Source organism: Lepidochelys olivacea (genome assembly GCF_965140295.1).
Source record: "Lepidochelys olivacea isolate rLepOli2 genome assembly, chromosome: 14".
NCBI lineage: Eukaryota > Metazoa > Chordata > Testudines > Cheloniidae > Lepidochelys > Lepidochelys olivacea.
The window spans coordinates 38,703,645-38,723,171 of NC_140424.1; the positions used below are offsets into that span (position 1 = coordinate 38,703,645).

The 19,527-nt window shown below is 49.0% G+C and overlaps 1 protein-coding gene across 1 annotated transcript; it reads left to right on the forward strand.

Moving 5' to 3' along the window:
* Positions 1-309: 309 nt before the first annotated feature.
* On the forward strand, positions 310-9,244 carry LOC311530884 (uncharacterized protein). Its single transcript, XM_084647888.1, has 4 exons — positions 310-500; positions 1,059-1,185; positions 1,751-1,864; positions 2,215-9,244. The coding sequence occupies exons 1-4, from the start codon at positions 477-479 to the stop codon at positions 3,333-3,335; spliced, it is 1,386 nt and encodes a 461-aa protein (XP_084504014.1). The 5' UTR covers positions 310-476; the 3' UTR covers positions 3,336-9,244.
* The last annotated feature ends 10,283 nt before the right edge of the window (positions 9,245-19,527 follow it).

A 19,527-nucleotide genomic window follows, 5' to 3' on the forward strand; every position in this document is an offset into this window, starting at 1 on the left:
ATTCCCTGCATCCCCCTGGGCAGCCTGACTCTCCTGGGAACAAGGGGAGGAGCTGACAGAGGAAAAACCAGGCTCTGCCTCTGCCCAGTCCCCGCGCTGCTGGGGGGACCCGCTGCCCTTCGGGCCAATGTCACGGGAAATCCCGCAAAGTGGCTCCTCTGATTCCGCTCTTTCCCAGCATTTCTCTTCGAGACTCTGTCCGGGGGGGGGGGGGGGGTTTAAAAGTGTCTCAGGGGGTTCAGTGCTGGTGGGAGGGGCCGGGTCTGTGTTGTAATAAAGTGACTGAGGGTTTTCCCAGCGTGGCAGAGCCCAGAGCATCTGTCTGCAGGGAGGGAGCCTGGGGGGAATCAGGGTGTGAAATGGACTCAAGCCCCTTCTGAAACCTCCCCCGTCGCCCCTCTCGCCCTGACAGGCTGAGGAATCACGTCCACGTTTCACTCCAGATCGTCCTGTTTTCCAGGGGACAGAGAAGGGAAATGGCTGTGATGGAGCCAGCTCAGGTAGGGGATTTTCAGGGAGCTGCAGGGGGCCTTTGCTGTACAGGGGGAGGGGCAGGAAACACACAGGGGGAGGCAGGAAGGGAACAGGGTGCGACAAACCTGCTGGGACACATTTATTTAGAGCCTGATTTTCTGAACAGACCCAGTAGCAGGTGGGGGGAGGGGGGAACATTCCCCCATTTCTGAACCAGGAAACACCCCCCTGGGCAGGGCTGGGAAAACTGACCAGACTCCCAGTGCTGGAGCCTGACCCCACTGGCCAGAGGCTGCTGTGAAATACGAAGGGAAGCTGTCGGGATTCCTGTCCCTATCTCCTGCTCAGAGCTCTGCTTCCTGTCTCAGCCTGTGGCTGGCAGGTGTGTGTTAAATGAGAAGACCCTGCTCAGCTCCGTGTGCTGGGGGGGACAAGGAGCTCTCACCTTCTCCCACCCCCTGAAGCCTCCTGGCTGCTCTGAGCAGGGTGGGGGTGGGATTCTGCTCCTCTGGGCCTCCTCCCCCTGACTAGTGGGATTATGGCTGGGGCAGCAGGCGCTGAATGGGGGAGACTTGTTGTTTCAGATGCCGGTGACCTTCGAGGAGGTGGCTGTGTATTTCACCGAGGGGCAGGGGGCTCTGCTGGACCCCGCTCAGAAAGCCCTCTACAGGGACGTCATGCAGGAGAACTATGTGATGGTGACCTCGCTGGGTAAGGAATTCCTGTGCCTCAGCTAATGGAAGCCATGGGATCTCCATGTCTGAATCTGGTCAGGTTCTTCCCTGGTCTGTTAGATTGGAGGAGGAGGGTCACATAGTCCACAGCTTCAGTGTGAGAGAAACTTGCATCTCCATACCCCATTCGAGGGAACAGAGGAGTCAGAAACATAATGGACAGGCTAGTTCCTCCCCATCTCTCCAGCTGTCCAGGGGCCAGAAGCAGGGTATTGTCCAGCCTGTATTATTTCTCCTTCACACCCATTCACCTTGCTCCATTTGTGAGGAGGGCTCTAGATTCTGCAGGCTTGAAAATAGGCAGGAGTTCAACACCCGAGCTGTGTGTGTGTTAACAAGTCCCCCGGAGCGCATCTACCCTGAGACCTCCTCGTGAGGGGGTAAACAGACCCCCTGACCCCCAGATCTCTGCTGCTCCCAAGGGGTCTGAGTTACCACAGTCCAATGTAGGGTCAGGTTAAACTCAGGGAATGTTCCTTGTGACAAATACTCTACCAAGACGCCATGTGCCCTGAGCTTTTCTGATTTCACCCCCTGCGCAGGATTCCCCATTCCCACACCTGACCTCATCGCCCGGCTGGAACGAGGGGAAAAGCCGTGGGTCCCGGATCTCCAGGCCGCCGAGGAAAGGGAGAGCTTGAGAGGCACCTGCACAGGTGAGGAGTCACAGAAACTGAGACAGAACCCTCTGGCAAGTGAAGGAAAAAGCTGGGACTCCTGAAATGTGCTGTGAGCGAGAGGCCCCCGTTCTGCACCATCTCACCCAGGTCAGGGCTGCAGGCAGCAGGTGTTATATCAGTCACAGCTTCCTACCCATCCTGTTAGCTGTTGGGAATTTCCTCCCTGATTTTACTTCCCTGGGGGTGTTTGGGTGGGATGTGAAGGCAGAATCCAATGTTTCCATCTCCCCAGTCACTGTGTCCTGTTTTCCCTCTTTGCTATTCCCCTTTCTGTCCTTTTTCCCTGGCACATTCAGTGACTCCTGTCTGGATTCTCTCTCTCCCAGCAGGTGAGAGGACAGTGAGTGAGAACAAGGAGGAGACTCAGCAGCAGGAAGGTCCTGGGAAAGCGGAACCGCAGGAGAGGTTTTTGAGAAGAGCTGAAGGGAATTTTTCCCAGTGCTTGGAGCAGGGAAATGTCTGGGGAGATCGACACAGATCAGAGATGCAGCTGGGAAACTATCCTGGGAAGAAACTGGATGAATCCACTGAATGTGGCGGAGGATGCAAGGATCCCAAGGAAACCACAGCGCAGCAGACAAGTCACAATGAAGAGAAACCCTACAAATGCCTCGACTGTGGGAAAAGATTCCGTTTCAGTGCAAACCTTCTTACACATTGGAGAACCCACACAGGAGAGAAGCCCTATGAATGCTTGGACTGTGGGAAAAGCTTCCGTGAGAAGTCAAACTTTATCACACACCAGAGACTGCACACAGGAGAGAAACCCTATAAATGCCTTGAATGTGGCAAAAGTTTTAGTCAGAGCTCAAATCTTATTGCACATCAGAGAACCCACACAGGAGAAAGGCCCTATGAATGCCTTGAGTGTGGGAAAAGATTTAGTCAGAGGTCACAGCTTATGGCACATCACAGAACCCACACAGGAGAGAAGCCCTATAAATGCTTCGACTGTGGGAAAAGTTTCAGTAGGAAGCTATGTCTTATTGTGCACCAGAGACTGCATACAGGAGAGAAACCCCATAAATGCCTTGAGTGTGGGAAAAGTTTTAGTCAGAGATCACATCTTATGTCACATCACAGAACCCACACAGGAGAGAAGCCCTATAAATGCGTAGACTGTGGGAAAAGCTTCAGTTGGAAGCCATGCCTTATTATACACCAGAGACTGCACACGGGAGAGAAGCCCTATACATGCCTTGAGTGTGGGAAAAGTTTCAGCAAAAGTTCATCCCTTACTAAACATGGAAGAATTCACACAGGAGAAAGACCCTATAAATGCCTTGAGTGTGGGAAAAGTTTCAGTGTGAAATCAACCCTTAATACACATCAGAAAACCCACACAGGAGAGAAACCCCATACATGCTTGGAGTGTGGGAAAAGCTTCATTCAGAAGTCAAAACTTAGCGTACACCAGAGAGTACACACACGAGAGAGACCGTATTAATGCCTTGACTGTGGGAAAACTTTCATTAAGCGCTCACACCTTACTAAGCGTCAGAGAATTCACATAAGCGAGAAACCCTATAACTGCCTCGAGTGCGGGAAAAGTTTCATTGACAGAAGAAAACGTACTCATCAGAGAATCGACACAGGAGAGAGACCCCATGAATACTCGGACTGTGCAAACACATCAGGAATTCGTGCTGTTACTACTGCCTGCAGCGATAGGACTCGCAGTATTTTTCTTTCTCCGTGGGACAGTGAATTATGAAGCTGGAGAGCCAGAACCGTTACGTGTCGCTGACCTCCTAAGAGCGCAGGGCAGACTGGAAGCCCAGGGGAAAATGACTGAGCAGCTGAGAGCCTGCATGGACCCCGCCCCGCAGGAATTCACAAGAGAACCCCGAAGCATACAGGACATCGCCCAGATGTTGATCCAGTGCAGAGGACCAATTTGGAATTTGAATCCAGAGACGGGAAACATGAGCTCTGCATATATTACCGCAACAGGGAACCCTGGTACTACATGAAAGAGCCAACCATGGACGTGTGTCTTGCCCGGCTGTGCTCCCACCCAGAACTGCTGAGTATCGAGAACCTGCTAAAGGTGGACAACCAACCGGAGGCTGGAGGGAAGATGACTGAGGTGCTGAGACAATGCTTCAAACTCACCCTGGAGAAATTCTCCAAGGAGCCAGTGTGCTTGCAGAACGACGCCCGGCTGGTGATCAGCACAGTGGGAATGAGGATGGTCTTTCCCCCTGGAAAAGGGGAGAATGAAATCAACGTGTATCCTGACAACATGGGGCTTGTTCAGTACGTGGTCAAAGTCCCGGGATGGTGGACCTGGATAGCCAGGACTATGGTGACCATAGCTCTTGTTACAATCCCAGTCTTCATTTGTCAAATGATGATCTATTAGAAGACTAGGCAACATCATTAAAAACCACTTAGCTTTAGAAAACTCCCACCAAACACAGGGTCCTCTATTCAGTATTGCCAACTCTTATAATTCAAAGTACAAAGTAATTTTCTAGCTGTTACGGTAGCTGAGAGAGCCATGGGAATGAGACCACTAGAGGCTCAATACTTAGAAAGGGAATAAACAGAATCCAGCACAAATACAAAACGGGGAATAACTAGCTAGGGGGAAGTATTTTGGAAAAGGATCCAGGGATTATAGTGGTTAGAACAGGGGAACTTTTGAAAACTGCCTCCGATCCATTCCCAAATCCCAGAGAACATTCTGAGTATGGAAGGGTGGGACCCTGTTGATTCTGGTGAAAATTGGAGAACTGGAAAAGCCTGGATTTCTACCAGAATGAGGCCCACGGCGCGCCCCACTGGCGGTGCCGGATGAAGGTCTCTGGCACCTTCTGCTGCTATCAGCACAAGTCGCTCACTCGATTTTGTGACCTTTGGGTGGGCTAGATCAGTGAGTTTTCAACTTTTTTTTATTTGCAGACCCCTAAAAAAATCCAAATGGAAGTGCAGACCCCTGTGGAAACCTTAGACCAGTGGTCCCCAACCTTTCTGCAATATGCTATTCCCAGAAGACTCTGGAGGGCGCCGGACACCCCGCCGCTGCACTGCCACTGCCGAGCACCGCCGCCAGAGAACCAGCTGCCGAAACGTCGCCTAGAAATGGCAACGGCATTTCGGCGGTGGGGTGTCCTGCAGGCACACACAAATGGCCCATTGGGCACCACGTTGGGGACCACTGCCTTAGACAAAGTCTGCGGGCCACAGGTTACTATCGGGCTGTAGTTTACGCTGCCCTTCTCCTAGTCCCTAAAAATGCCTCCCTTGGAAAAGCACCTGGGGACCTAGAATTCAGTCACTGAGGCGTTTCAGCAAGGATCACGTAGGGGTCGACCTCTACGCATTCAAATCCAGAGAAAGAACAAAAGGAACTTAATTCTTAAGTACCAACTTTATGAAGTCTTGTAATGATAAAGAAACATAATAACTTAATTTCTACAACATAACGAGGCCACTGTATAATCCACCTACATTATCGTCACCATTCTACATGAACTTAAATAAAGAAAACAAATTGACTCTAGACAGGTCAGTCCCCACGGAAACGCAGCAACAAGAAACTCAGGGTTCCCAAACCTGAGGTGGAGTTTACCTGAATCTCCATCTTTGCTCACCAAAATCTATATGCTTGGCTGCATCAAAAGCAAGGCAACAACATCTTCCCTCTTCTTGCTTGTCGAAACTTCCAGCTGGAATCCAGACAGATTCTTCCGCATCCTCTGCGGAAATCAGTTCGCTGGTCAGCTAATTAATTAACCCACTGTGCAGTTTAAGTAGATAGATTCAAAAAGCCTTGTTACTAGAAAAATACAAAGCTGAGACCAGCGAAATATTGACGACTCTTTCCCCATCACACTGAACTAAGAGATGAGTTGGTGACTCAAACTGGTTCAGATGATTTTGCTAACGGAGTTTGCTATTGCACAACATTCAAAGCATAAAATGAAAATAAGAGAAATGAATTTTCCCTCCCAATTACCCCTTTCTGTAACAAACACCGCCGGGGATTCCTTAGCAGAGAGTTAATACTTGCACTAACCTGCTGCAAAATGCTTCAGAGCCAGGGGGAAAGCCCAGCCTGCTTTCTCCCCCTGTGACTCGGTTTCTCCCAACCCAGCCAGGGCACATGGCCTTTTGCAAAGCAGCTGCCCTGACGATCCCCCTCCCCCACAGCAGACTCTGACTCTGGCTACAAGGACCCCAAATGACCACCCCCGATTCTAGCCACATCTGGGTGTCAAGAGGCTAATTGTGAATCTGCCTCACAACAGTAACCCTAACACAACTTCTCCCACTCCCCGCCCCATAGATCTCTCCCTCTTAGGCGCCCACCTACAGCCAAGCTCCCGCAAGCTGATCACCTGGTCCACCCCACTCTGGGCAAGCCCACCACCTCCAATCCAGGTCCCTCGCTGCCTCCCCCCCCGCTGCCAAGTTCCCATCCCCCCACTCCACCTGCCCCCCAATTCAGGCCCCTCTCCACCCTACAGCCAAGCCCCTCAGCCAGTCTCCTCCCCCTAATTCTGGCCAACCCAGCCAGACCCCATACCCCATCCCCACTCCAGCCAAACTTCCCTCCCCACCCCAGCCAGGCCCATCTGCCCCCCACTTTGGCCAAGCCCCCAACCAGACCCAAATAAGGCCCCCAAATAGGAGAGACTCATGCTGTCTCCTTCTGGGCCCGGGTGAGAATTTTCAGCTCCTAATTTTGTATAAAACAGTAATGATAATGAGCTGCCCGGCCCTGCGCCTCACTTCCCTGGGGTCTCACAGACCCGGTTCCTCCTTGGCCAGGTCATCATCGTGCCGGGCTGCTCAGAGGCCTGGTTGCTGTGGTGCCGAGATCAGTTGATAACTGGGGTGTTTAACACACACCTGCCCGTGCAAATCCCTTCTCAGAAGCTGAGGGGACCCTGGGTGGGGACCTATTAAAAGGAGCGGAGCAGAGGAGACAGGAAGCCTGCGGTGAGGGCCCCTTGCTTCTTCTGAGCACCTCCTACCACCGTATCCTCCATCAGCATCTCTAGCCCAGCCTCTGAGCTTCATCCTCAGTGCCCGGCTGAGCTCTTGAACGATCCCAGCTCTGTGGTGGAGCAGCATCCCTGGGGCTTCCTCACTGGCAAGCCTTGGCTGACCCCAGCTCTCCCACTGAGCCACTGCTTCAGTTCAGCCCTATTTTGGGGGTGTGCAAGTCCAACCTAAGCTGATCCTCTTCCAGATCTTCAGCTCCTTCTCTGAGCTCATTTAAACTCCCCTTCTCATCCAGCAGCTGGTATGGGGGGGACCCGGGCCCGGCCAGTACTCTGGGTCCCAACCTGGAGACCCTACAAACAGCCACCACCCACTGTGTCCCTTTTAACTCTTGTTGCTGCTGCTCCTGTTCTCTAGGCACTTCCCTGTGGTCCCAGCACCTTCACCCTTAGCTCAGGACTGAAGTCCTGCTTGAATCCCTGCAGACATCCAAGGGCTCCCTTGCTGCTCTGGCCAGCAACTGAAACTGCCCTCACTAGCATGCTGCTCCTTTTATATGAGCCTGCTGGATTCTAATTGGCTGCTTCCTGCATCCTCTCTCTGATTAGCTGCTTCCGCGCAGCCACTCTAGGTGGCCTGGAGGACTCATTTCTACTGCTCTTTTCCTGACATGGACGTGCGGTAGGACCTCCAAACCTAATACACCCGGTCAGAAAGCCCTTGTAGTTTTTTCGCTATTAACAAAAAGCAAGAAAGGGCATGCCCCTGATTTATTTTCTTTCTTTGATTGCCAAATTTTAACCATGAATCTTCAAAATCTGGAATACCATAAGGGCAACCCACTCTCCATCCCATGCTCTTAAGAAGTGAAAGTCTTGAAAGCTCTTATCTGTAGCGAATTATAGCGGTTTTTATTAAGCAAGTTGTTATAAGTGCAGAATAATTTTAAAAAGTAATAATCTGATGGGGAAAAAACGCTGGTATCATATTTGTAGGACAACTTCATTGTTAAAATTCTACCATCATCAGTACATGCCATTGTTTCAAAGCTAGATAAACAGTGGTGAAGTTGCATAGGCAGCTATATAAGATAACATTTTCAAAATCAACCACATGCTTTTCATTTCCTCGTAGCCCTCTGCAAACACCAAGCACAGCTTTACGATATTTAGCAGATAATCTATTTCAAAGCCAAATTGATGTAAATGTATGTAAACATGCCATTACAAGGATTTAAATAATAGGTAAATGGGTGCATATACTCAAAGCTGCAAGCAATTATCTCTAAGATTTTATAAGTGCTAACATGGCTTAATTGTGTTTTCTTAACATGAGTCATTAATAAGCATCCAGCGGCCCAGATGTTTCATGTTATGTTCCACCCTAAAAGCTGTCTTTGACTAATTAAAGTGGGCTGTTAAAATAATCTTAAAACAGATCTTGAAGAATTTGCTCAGTAATCAATTTGTAAAACATCCAGCCGCAGCTCTGTCTGTCTATCCAACCAGCTCCATCTTTCTACATATCACTAACTCCATCCACGAGGTGGGATGTTTGGTTGGCCTAAACTTGTTATGGCAAGGTAAAAACTATCGTCCTTTGACTTCACTAGGATTTTACATTGAGATTGCTACCTGGGTGTAAAAACACACTTTTCTGTAGCGAAGGCTCGTAACATGGGTTAATTAACTTGGGTTAGTTTGACATAAGTGAATAACACACCTCTTTTTCCTAGTTGAAAAACGTTTAACTCACTTTAACAACTGAAAATGTGTCAATCTCAAAATTTATTTTTGGTTTTCAGGCAAAGGTGATCAAAAAACAAAACACAACCTCCTGCCTCGCCCTCCGCCTTCCCCCCCCCCCCAGTTTGACAACTGAAAACTAAGATGATTGAACATGAAAAAGGAAATGGTTGTAGCGTGCATTTCGAGTTTAGCTCTCTGTCCTCCCCTAGTGGTCAGACCACGTAAAGCTCCTTTACTAGCAGATCTGGGTTCTTTATTATTTGGGAGGTGGGATGGGTTGTTTGGGGTTTATTTTGCTTAAAACAGCTGAAAATTTTTGAACTGAAAATGGCCAAAAATGTCCAGCCAAAAAGTGCCAAAAATGTGTGATTCAAAACTACGCAAACTTTTAGTTTTCTGACAAAAAAAATGAAAATGTTCAAGCAAAGCAGACATTTTTCAAAATTTTCTTTTTGACAAAAATCCAATTTCCTATTGGAAAAAGGTTTCAGTGAAAATTTTGGACCAACCCGAATAATGGATCTAATTTTAGACCTGTCCTATTTTAGATATAGAGGTCACAGTTTCATTCTGCACTGCATCAGACTGTGGTAACCAAAAACAAATGGAAAATGAAAACTGAGAGAAAGTTTGTGTGTGTGTGTGTGTTTAAATTCATGTACAATTAATTTCTTGAAAATTTCTGAAAAAATAAAAATTTTGGGAAAAAATCTTTTGGATTCTGTGAAAAAATATTTTTGGAGGGGAGAAATAGGCTACTTTTTGACAAAAAGAAGTTTTTCTTTAAAAAATTTCAACCATCTCTACACATGGAGTTGGAGGATGTGAAAGAATCCTTGGAAAAGAGTTGGTTTCTCCTTTAGTCCCAGTCTTGCCAAGCCCAAGTCATCAAAAATCACGAATCAGGACCCCGAAAGCATGAGATTGGCTTAAAAATGGTGAGATTTTAAACAACAACACACGTTTCATCCTGTTCACTTACTGCCTGGTTTTGCAATTTTAGGTGTCAATTTTCTGGCTTTTCCACACAACCCCCATTTAAAAAAAAAAAAGAAAGCTGAGTTTCTCAGGAAATCACTTGACTCAGTGAGCTTTGAGCGTAACACAAAATATGGCGATGAAATGGAGAAAGTTGGCGACACTGGGATCCAGCTAAGATGCTCTCAAGTTGAATCCTGTTCTGAAGGTCGAAGCCTTTTGGCAAATTCCGATTTTGTTTTCTTTTCCTCCTCACTTTCTTGGTGGGCGGTTGGTTTTGGGCATTTTGACGTCGTGCGTGAATTCCCCGTTCATGGAGAAGACGGTGATCGTAATCTCCCCTTTCCCAGACTTGAACATCATCCTGTCTCTGGTGGTGTCGAGCAACATCGGCGCATTCTCCCAAACACGCTTAGGTGCCTCCTCCAATGCTTCCAGAGCATATTGAAAGCAGCCCCTCAGCTCCTGCGTTATCACCCCAAATGACTCCAACTTGTTTCAAGCCCTCACTATGCTTGATACGCTCATAGGTGTGGGGCGGGTGCCAAGCCACCTGAGGTAAACCTCCCCCATGGGCTCGTTGACAGTGTAGACCAGTTTCCTGTTGCTGTAGGACACGCTGATCTCACATTTGCCCTTCCCAGAGACAAACGGCAGATTTCTCCTGTTGCTCTGGATCACCAGCTTCGCGTTCTCCTGCACACACGGGGGCTTCTTCTGGAAGCCTCGGATGGCACAGTCAAAGCAGGTTTTCAGACCCTTGGGCATCTCCTCCCAGGAATCCAAGCTCCTCCCAGGTTTGCGAGGCTCAGAACCCTCAGGCCAGCTGATATCCTCCCTAGAAAGATATTCAACTTATGTGAGCTGACATTATAGCTGGGTTTCCCAGAGCCCTGTTTATACAAGACGTTTCTCACATACCCGTCTGCCAGACACGAACACCAGCAATTCCCCATTCCAGTGGAGCGTCATCTTGGCGTTGTTCTTCACAGTCGGGCTCCTTGGCGAAATGCTCTTCTGCACACTGGAAGATATCGTTCAGCGATTTGCTCATCGTGCTGATGGACTCCATTTCCCTCTTCCCCTCCTGCAGGCCACCGGTGCTCAGCTGATGGGTCTTGACCAACTGAGAACCCATGTTGGCCCCATCTTAATTGACTCGGACTCCAGCTCTCTAAACAAGGGGATCCCGCCTTGCTGCAGCTGGGCCTGAAAACAAAAACAAAATCAACCCATCATGGAACAATTTAATTACAGCTGAGTGATGTTGCGGGACTTGCAAAGCGACTTCTGAGAGAATGGGTTGAATTTGAACTCCTGCTGCTTCAGAGTTTACTGAAGAACCCAGCATTGCAGGAGACAGACAGATTATATGCTCTGGGGAGGTAAATCATCTCTGCTCAAGAGAGCTCAGAAATGGAGCAATAGGGTGGGGATGTTAATATGAATGGAGTTGGCACTGGCAGAACTGGGAGGGGAACCTAGAGCTGGGATAACAGGAGGGCTGCAGTTTGGGATTGAGGGGCACCAGCAGAGATATGGGTTGGAAGTTGAGGGCTCAAATAGCATGGGGGGCGGGAGGGGCTACAGACTAAGATCTTTAACCATATGTAATTGCATCTTAAAAAAAAGAATAGAAATTATCATTCTTTTGTCCTTAAGGAGGCTGAGTCTCCCCTTCCCTCACATCTTACATTGTCGTTATTCCGGTGTAAATATGAGTTATCACCAGATTAGAATTCTCCACTTGCTTTTGAGAGCTGATACCTAATTTGCACAGGCTTTGTGTGAATGTCAATAACACAAGGCAGTAGGAAACAAAGTACCTGAAGTTGGAGGACACCAGCTGGGGCAAAGGCATACATGCTCATGATGAATGCCCCACGGGAATATGTGGCCTACCTCTCTCCATTCTGAGAACTGACCATGCATTCCTACCCTTTGTTTCCTGTCTTTGAACGAGTTACTGACCCAGGAGAGGACCTTCCCTCTTATCCCATGACCACTTATATGACACAAGAACCCATCAGTTAAGCTGAATGGGGGTTGTTCACTGCCTGGGGATTGCAAACTCAGCGTGGACATTCTCTTTGCTGCTTCAGCAACCGAGGGAAGGGGAAGTGAACCCAAGCAGTGAGGCTGTTGGGTGCTGGGTCTTTTGCAAGCTCTGGAGTGCAACGCATGTTTATTTCAGACCAAAGCAGGGAAAACCGAATTCATGGAGGTAAGGAGAGTCACACACATGCCAGCTACGGGTGGAAAATCGGCTCACGCTCCATTCGCTCTCCAGGTACAAGGGAATCCAGCGCTGTGTAATACCATGGGTGCATGTTTCTTAGGTGTTGATCCTGGATCTTTAAACCTTTGCCATCAACTTCCGGGTCAGGACAACAGAGGCAAAGCCTGCAGATGTATCTCTACTGCTACAATGAGCAATACCTCACCCACACATACTACAACACACCTTTCGAGATCCAAGGGTCCCACGCCTGTCTACCACAAAACTTGCCCAGGGCCAGGGCCGGGGCAACCACTACGCGAACTAGGCGGTTGCCTAGGGCACCAAGTGGTTGGGGGCGGCCAAAAGCGCGCTCCGGGGAGGCGGTGGAGCGGAGGTGAGCTGGGGCAGAGGGGCGCGGGGAGGGCCGCCTGCAGCAAGTAACGGGGGGTGGAGGGGGAGTAGCGCCGCACAGGGGAACCACTCCCCGCCACAGCTCACCTCTGCTCCGCCTCCTCCCCTGAGCACCGCCCCACGCTGCCGCTCTCCCTCCCAGGCTAGCGGCTCCAAACAGCTGATTGGCGCCGCAAGCCTGGGAGGCAGGAGAAGTAGAGCAGCAGCGGCGTGCTCGGGGAGTAGGCGGAGCAGAGGTGAGCTCAGGCTGGGAGCTGCCGCACGGCTCCCCGGGAGGGAGGGAGGGGGCGGCGGGGAGTTGCTGCATGGCTTCCCGGGTGGAGGGAGAGGAGTGGGGGGCCAGCAGCGGGGAGCTGCTGCAGGGGGGGCACCTCAGGGAGGGAGGGAGGGGAGCTGCCGCAGGGCTCGGGGGTGGGGGCGGGTGCAAGGTGGAAGTTTTCTCGAGGGCGGGAAACATCCCTGCACCGGCCCTGCCCAGGGCGCGAAATGCCCCAACCCCCAGACAATCACCGCGCTGTCGAATGAACGCACAGAGGACAAAAATGCTAAAACACCGGCACACCAGTGGGTGAACGCTCTTCACAAAGCGATCGACCCATCTCTGATCCCTTCGTCACCACCAGAGGCATGGGCGGTGTTTGAAAACTCCCCGCCTTTCAAGGAGGCTAGTCTCTCCAGCCCTGCTCCTCCCACCCAAGCCACCTCTCACCTGCCAGAGCCCAGAGGCCCCACCCTCATGGCCGGAGGAGTCCTGGCCAACCCGCCCCGGGCCACCAGATGGTCCCAACCCTGGGACCAGCCTGAGCCACCCACTGTCCCGAGCCACCTTGGACCATCCTTAACCCTGCCTCGGCCCGTGATCCCCACCGCCCGTGATCAAAGGAAACACCCTGCACAACAGGGGGGCTCAGCCAGCTTTGCAATAAGTCCAGACTCTCCGGTTACCATCTTCAGCCCTGCAGCAGAGCTCTGTGTGGCTCGAAATTGCTTGTCTCTCTCACCCACAGAAGTTGGTCCAATAAAAGATATCCCCTCCCCCACCTTGTCTCTTTCAAGAGAAGACGAGTTAACTTCAGCTCCCTGCTGTAGAAGATGGTTCTTTACTTCAGGCTCTCAGGGTACATTAGCCTCGCCCTGGGGGCTATCGATTGCATCCCTGGCATCGACCAAGACAGCACTTGTTATCTTTGAGGATTTGACTCCCTGATTTGAGCCTTAGTCCACTGATATTTTAAAGAGGGAATCATCTACTACCATAGTTTTTGCAAGATGTATGTGCCCCTCACTCCCGCCTCGCAGCCCCTGCTAGCCCAGCCCAGCCCCCCAGCTCTGCCACTGCCCCTCACTCCCAACCCACAGCCCCCCTGCTAGCCCAGCCCTGCCCCCCAGCTCTGCCACTGCCCCTCACTCCCAACCCGCAGCCCCCTGCTAGCCCAGCCCTGCCCCCCAGCTCTGCCAGTGGGGGGGAGTGGGGGAGTGTGTGTATGTGGTGGGGGGCGGGTTATCCTCAGTTCCAGGGAAAGAAAGCAAACTGAAACTAATGACAGGTTTCAGAGTAGCAGCCGTGTTAGTCTGTATCCGTAAAATGAGAAGGAGTACTTGAGGCACCTTAGAGACTAACAATTTTATTAGAGCATAAGCTTTCGTAAGCTTTTGCTCTAATAAATTCGTTAGTCTCTAAGGTGCCACAAGTACTCCTTTTCTTGAAACTAATTAATAGGAGACGGGGAGGGGGGAATTTTCATTCATGCTGCAGCCCAGCAGAGCCAGGGCCCGGTTTTGCTGAGAGACCAGGAGAGACTGGAAGTGCTGGGGTATGAATATCACTGACCTGCACCCCACTGCCCGCTCCCTGGTGCCCCCCACTCCCGACCCGCAGCCCCAGCAGCGGGGCTGTGTGTGTATGGGGGAGCCCAGGGCTGGGCTAGCAGGGGGCTGTGGGTCGGGAGTGAGGGGCACCCAAACTGATCCTGTCTCCTTCCCGTTCCTTAGGGATCAGGGCAGCGCGGAGCTGGGCATCCGGACACTGAGTTGCACTGAGCCCTCCAAGGGACCCCAGCTGGCCGTGCAGATGGGCAGATGGTCAACACTAAACAGGTCTATGAGTCAACTAGAAATAGTCATGCTCTCATCGCAAATATCATTAATATTTTCTGATACTGGAAAGGAGAGTAAAAGGCATTCATTCAGGCTTACACAATTTCTCTGGGATGTCAGCTCTTAATTTGATTAATACTGCACACAGAGAACAATAAAAATAAGTAATCAAGTGACACAGACAGCAAACCAAACCACAACCAAACAAGTGACAACACAAAATATGAAGGGAAGTAAAACATCAAGTGGCTGGTGATGGGTATTTTAAATGAGTGTTTAGGACCCACGCTGCGCAAATACAACAGAGCCCTGTAGAAACAGGCTAGTTTCAGAGAGAGAGAGAGAGTGTGTGTGTGAATGGGAGCCCTCTGCAGAGCTGGAACCAGGGGTGAAAGTGAGCCGGTACAGGCTGGTACGGCGTACCGGTAAGAACCCGCTCCTGCCATATGCGGCCCACATTAAAGCACTGCAGCAGGAAAAGACCCAGCAGTGCTTTAATGTCCCTGCCCCTTTTGTCCCCCCTCAGCCACCGACCGGGGGGGGGGGGATTTGCAAAGGGAGCAGCTGCCCCGAGGCTGGATTTAAAAGGGCCCGGGGGCTCCGGATGCTGCGTCCGGAGCCCTGGGCCCTTTAAATCACCACTGGAGTCCCAGGAGGCGTGGGCCTAGGGGCCTGGAAGGACTGGCTGGGAGATGCTGACCCCCCCCAACCCCACCCCTTCTGCCCGAGGCCCCGCCCCTTCCCGGGGCCAGAGCCGGCCCGGGCCCCATACCAGTCAGTGTCCGGAGTTACTTTCACCTCTGGCTTATAGAAAAGATCTGGCCTTCACGGTTTCCAATACCTCTCCCCAAACAAATTCTAAAACTTAAGGGGAATCACTTGTTTGGAATCCAACGCTAACTGAAAGGCCAAACGAATAAACAGCACCCATGGTAAAGTTCTTCCAATTTTAACAATTTACCGTGTATTCATTAGTAACCCAGGATATTTTTTTTAAAAAAATCATTAGGATCACAGTTGTCAGCTATCTACAACACTCCAAAAGAATTCCGTTGTTAAAAGAACCCTTTTCTTTCTTCCCTTAAGCCTCCTATGTAAACTTTGTTTGAAATGCAACTGTGCCAATGTCATGAGCCTGGCCTAGCCACATGCTTTTGCTCCAGTATTAATTCACTGACGCCCCAATCCTGCAGAGACCTTTGCATGAGAGCCCTCCGCATGCAGCACTGGTTGCAGGATCAGTATCTAAGACAGAGTAAATAGCATGAAAGCAGCTTCTTAAAGTGACACCAATCAACATAAAATCCCAGATTTCTTTTACCCTTGGCCTGCTGTACTTTATCCATAAGATCACTCCCATGTAGCCACATCCCCCACATACCCCAAAATGCCAGCAACTCACCAGAAATCTTGGCACCCCCTGCAAAGCCTGCTCCCTCCCACCCACCGCAGTCTACTCATCCAACCTAACCACGAACTCCCCAACCCCCCTCAGCCCACTGACCCCCACCTACTCCCTATTTCTCCCATCACTTCTTCCTCCACCTCTGCTCCAGGGTCCAGGTCAGGAGGCACCTAATTAGTGAAGCCAGCCTGCAGGGCTCTACTAATTAGGTGCGAGGCCTTGCATTCCCTCTTTGTCCCCCCACACCCAAGGATTATGTTTTACTGTATTGAGTTCAGAAGTCAAACAAGTATTTGAAAGTGAAACCACACATTAAATTACAACTGCCAGCCTATTTAACAACTCCATGATAAAGACGACACCAATGCTTGTATAACACCGACAAGTTTGAATCTGCTGAATATGTAATTAGAGCAGGATCAAACTCTATTTACATAAACACACGCAAAGTCTCTTCCCCGCCCAGCTAGCTGTCAGGGAAGCATTCATTCAGACCCTGCTTACAAAAGTGTACCCATTTGTAGACACTTACATTGGTTTACACGTAGCTTACATCGATTACAGGACTTGGTCCAGGTGTTTTATATCGTTGTAACTTAATTTGGTAAGGGATCTATTTAAACTAAATCGATATAAGACTAAATTAGTCTTGCTGGAGGTGTGACTAGAGGATCATAGTGATGTCAGGCTGGAAGGGATCTTGAGATGTCATCTAGTCTTTCCCCCTGCACTGAGACAGGACCAAGTAGACCGCGAACATCCCTGGCAGGTGTTTGTCCAACCTGGTCTTAAAAACCTCCAATAACGGGGATTCCACAACTTCCCTAGGTAACCAGTTTGATACTTAACTGTCCTTAGAGTTAGAAAGTTTCTCCTAATGTCTAACCTCAATCTCGCGTGTTGCACACTGAGCCCATCACTTTTTGTCCTACCCTTGCTGGACCTGGGGAACAATTGACCACTGTCCTCTCTGCAGCAGCCTTTTGCATATTTGCAGACCATCAGGTCCCCGCTCAGCCTTCTCTTCTGTGGACGAAACATGGCCAGTTTTTCAACCTTTCCTCATAGGTCTTATTTGCTAAACCTCTCATCGTTTGTGCTGCTCTTGTCTGGACTCTCTCCAATTTGTTCACATCTTTCTTAAAGTGTGGTGCCCAGAACTGGATACAAGTCCTCCAGCTGAGGCCTCCCCAGTGCCATATAGAGTGCAACAATTACCTACTGTATCTTACACCCAGCGCTCCCATTAGTACATCCACGCATGGCATTTGCCTTTTTCGCAACAGCATCACAGTGTTGACTCATATACCATTTATGATCCACTCTAAATTCCAGATCCTTTTCTGAAGTTCTGCTGCCCAGCCAGTTATTCCTCAGTTTATGTTTGTGCATTTGATGTTTCCTTCCAGAATATAATGCTTGGCATTTGCCTTTACTGAATTTCATCGTGTTGATTTCAGACCAATTCTCCAATTTGTAAAGGTCATTTTGAATTCTAATCCTGTCCTCTCAAGTGCTGGCCACCCCTCCCAGGTTGGTGTCATCTGCACATCTTAGAAGCATACTCTCAACTCCATGGTCCCTCTCCATTATCCAAGTCGTTAATGAAAATATGGAAGAGTATGAGACCTAGGACAGAGCCCTATGGGACCCCACACAATAGGTCCTCTCATTTGACAGCAAACCATTGATAACTTCTCTTTGAGAACCCACCTTATAGTAATTTCATGTAGACCATATCTCCTTTGCTTATGAGACTGTCATGTGGAACTGTGTCAAAAGCCTTAATAAAGTCTAGATATAACACACCTACTGCTTTCTGCCATCCACTGGGCTGGTTATGCCATCAAAGAAGGAAATCAGATTGATTTGGCATGATCTGTTCATGACAAACCCACGTTGGCTGTTTCTCATAACCCTATTATCTTCTAGGATTGAACAAATTGAGCATGTAATAATTTGTTCCAGTATCTTTCTGGGTATTGAAATTAGGCAGGCTGGTCTCTAATTCCCTTGATCTACCTTTTTTCAGATAGGCAAACATAGCGCCTTTCTCCAGTCCTCTGTCCTCCAGTCTCCAATCCTCCATACGTTCTTGAAGATACTTGCTAATGGTTCCAAGATTGCTTCAGCTGGTTTCTATGGTGAAAATTCTTCAGGACCCACAAACTTAGATGTATTTAACTTACCTAAATATTCTTTAATCTGTTCTTTCCCTATTTTGGTCTGAGATCCTTTCCCCTTGTTGTTAATATTAAGCATCTGGTCACAATGAACCATTTTGGTAAAGACCTGAAGCAAAATAGGTATCCCACATGTGAGCCTTCAGAAGCAGTCGTGCAGGTTAGATTTTTTTAATTGAAATCTGGCTTTTCAAGGGAAGTGGAAAATGTGGTGGGAAATCTTTCATCCCTTTGAAATTTTTCAGTTTTTTGATTAAACTGAATAACAAATTGTTAAAGTTTTTAAATCAAAAAATGCTTTTGTGAGTCTTGGCTTCTGAAAAAAGTGAAACAAACTTGGAATTTGGGGTGGGTTTGCTCAGTTTTCTTTCTCCCCCCCACCTCTATTTTCCAATGGAAGAGAGAGAAAAGGCAGAGCGAAAAGTGTGGGTGAGGGGAATATAATAACCAAAGAACTGAAATGTTTTGTTGTTTGGGTTTATTTTTTTTCAACGAAGGAAAAATTCCACTAAAATTGTCCAACAAGACAGCACTTTTAAAAATTTCCTTCAATTTTTTAATTTTTAAAATTAATTTGGCAGAGAAAATATTTTTCTCCTAGCTCTAAGAAGCAGCACCTGCCCTGGAGCCCTCAGAAAACATTGATTCACACAACAGCAGTTTAATCATAAAGAAAGTGAAATTTGTAGCCTAACTGACAATGGTTAGCCCAACAATTAAACTTTATAACACAATCTGCCAATATTAGCTTTGGCATAAACACTGTCTAAGGGAACAATCACTTCAAGGTCTTAATTCTTTCACTTTTGCTGGAAAAGGGATGATTCCTCGGTTGAGTTTCGGGATTACACAGGGTATTGAGCTTTTTGTTCTGACAAGGGAGCTCACAGCACCAGATATTTAAAGGCTAAATCCCTTTGAAAAATCTGGCCCACAGATCAGTGTCCGATCCCTCCCTTGCCTCTGTGTGAGGAACCATAGATCTCAAATGCTGGTCCACAGGGTGCTTAGGAGCTTGTCAGTCTGAATCCGCCACCCAGTGTCCTGCTAATGGCTGCTAGAGTAGGGGGTTTTAAGGGAGCTGCTGGGGGGAGGGGGTGGAAGGGAGAGGCAGGGAGGAAGCAGGGTGTGATAAACCTGCTGTTAGGGGGCTTATTCCTTCACCCACTTACTTCCCTGGTCCTTCTCGCATGAACAGAGAGCAACAATACCCGAAGTTTGAAGGTGCAAACAATTCAATGTTTATTGGGGTGAACTTCCAGCAAGCATGATTCCAGTTTCCTTCCTTAGTGTCCCCCTTCCCAGCTCTGATACCACAGAGCCTTACACCTGTGTCCCTGTTCCCATTCCTGCCCTTAGCCAAACATGATTCCAATTTCCCCACCCCCATTCCCTGTTCCTATCCTCTGCCTTACTTCCTGATTGACTGCAGACTAGATAGTAAAACTTGAGTTCTGCTTAGCTATACCTTAACCAATCATTTTCCTGAAATTTAACTAACCGATCCTAACATATTGTAACATGATTATTTAACCAATTATATCCCGCCACCTTAATTAGTTTACACCCAGCAAAATTAATTATACAACAGATAGAAACAATCACAGAACCAGACAGAGACCATGCAAATAAACAATAGC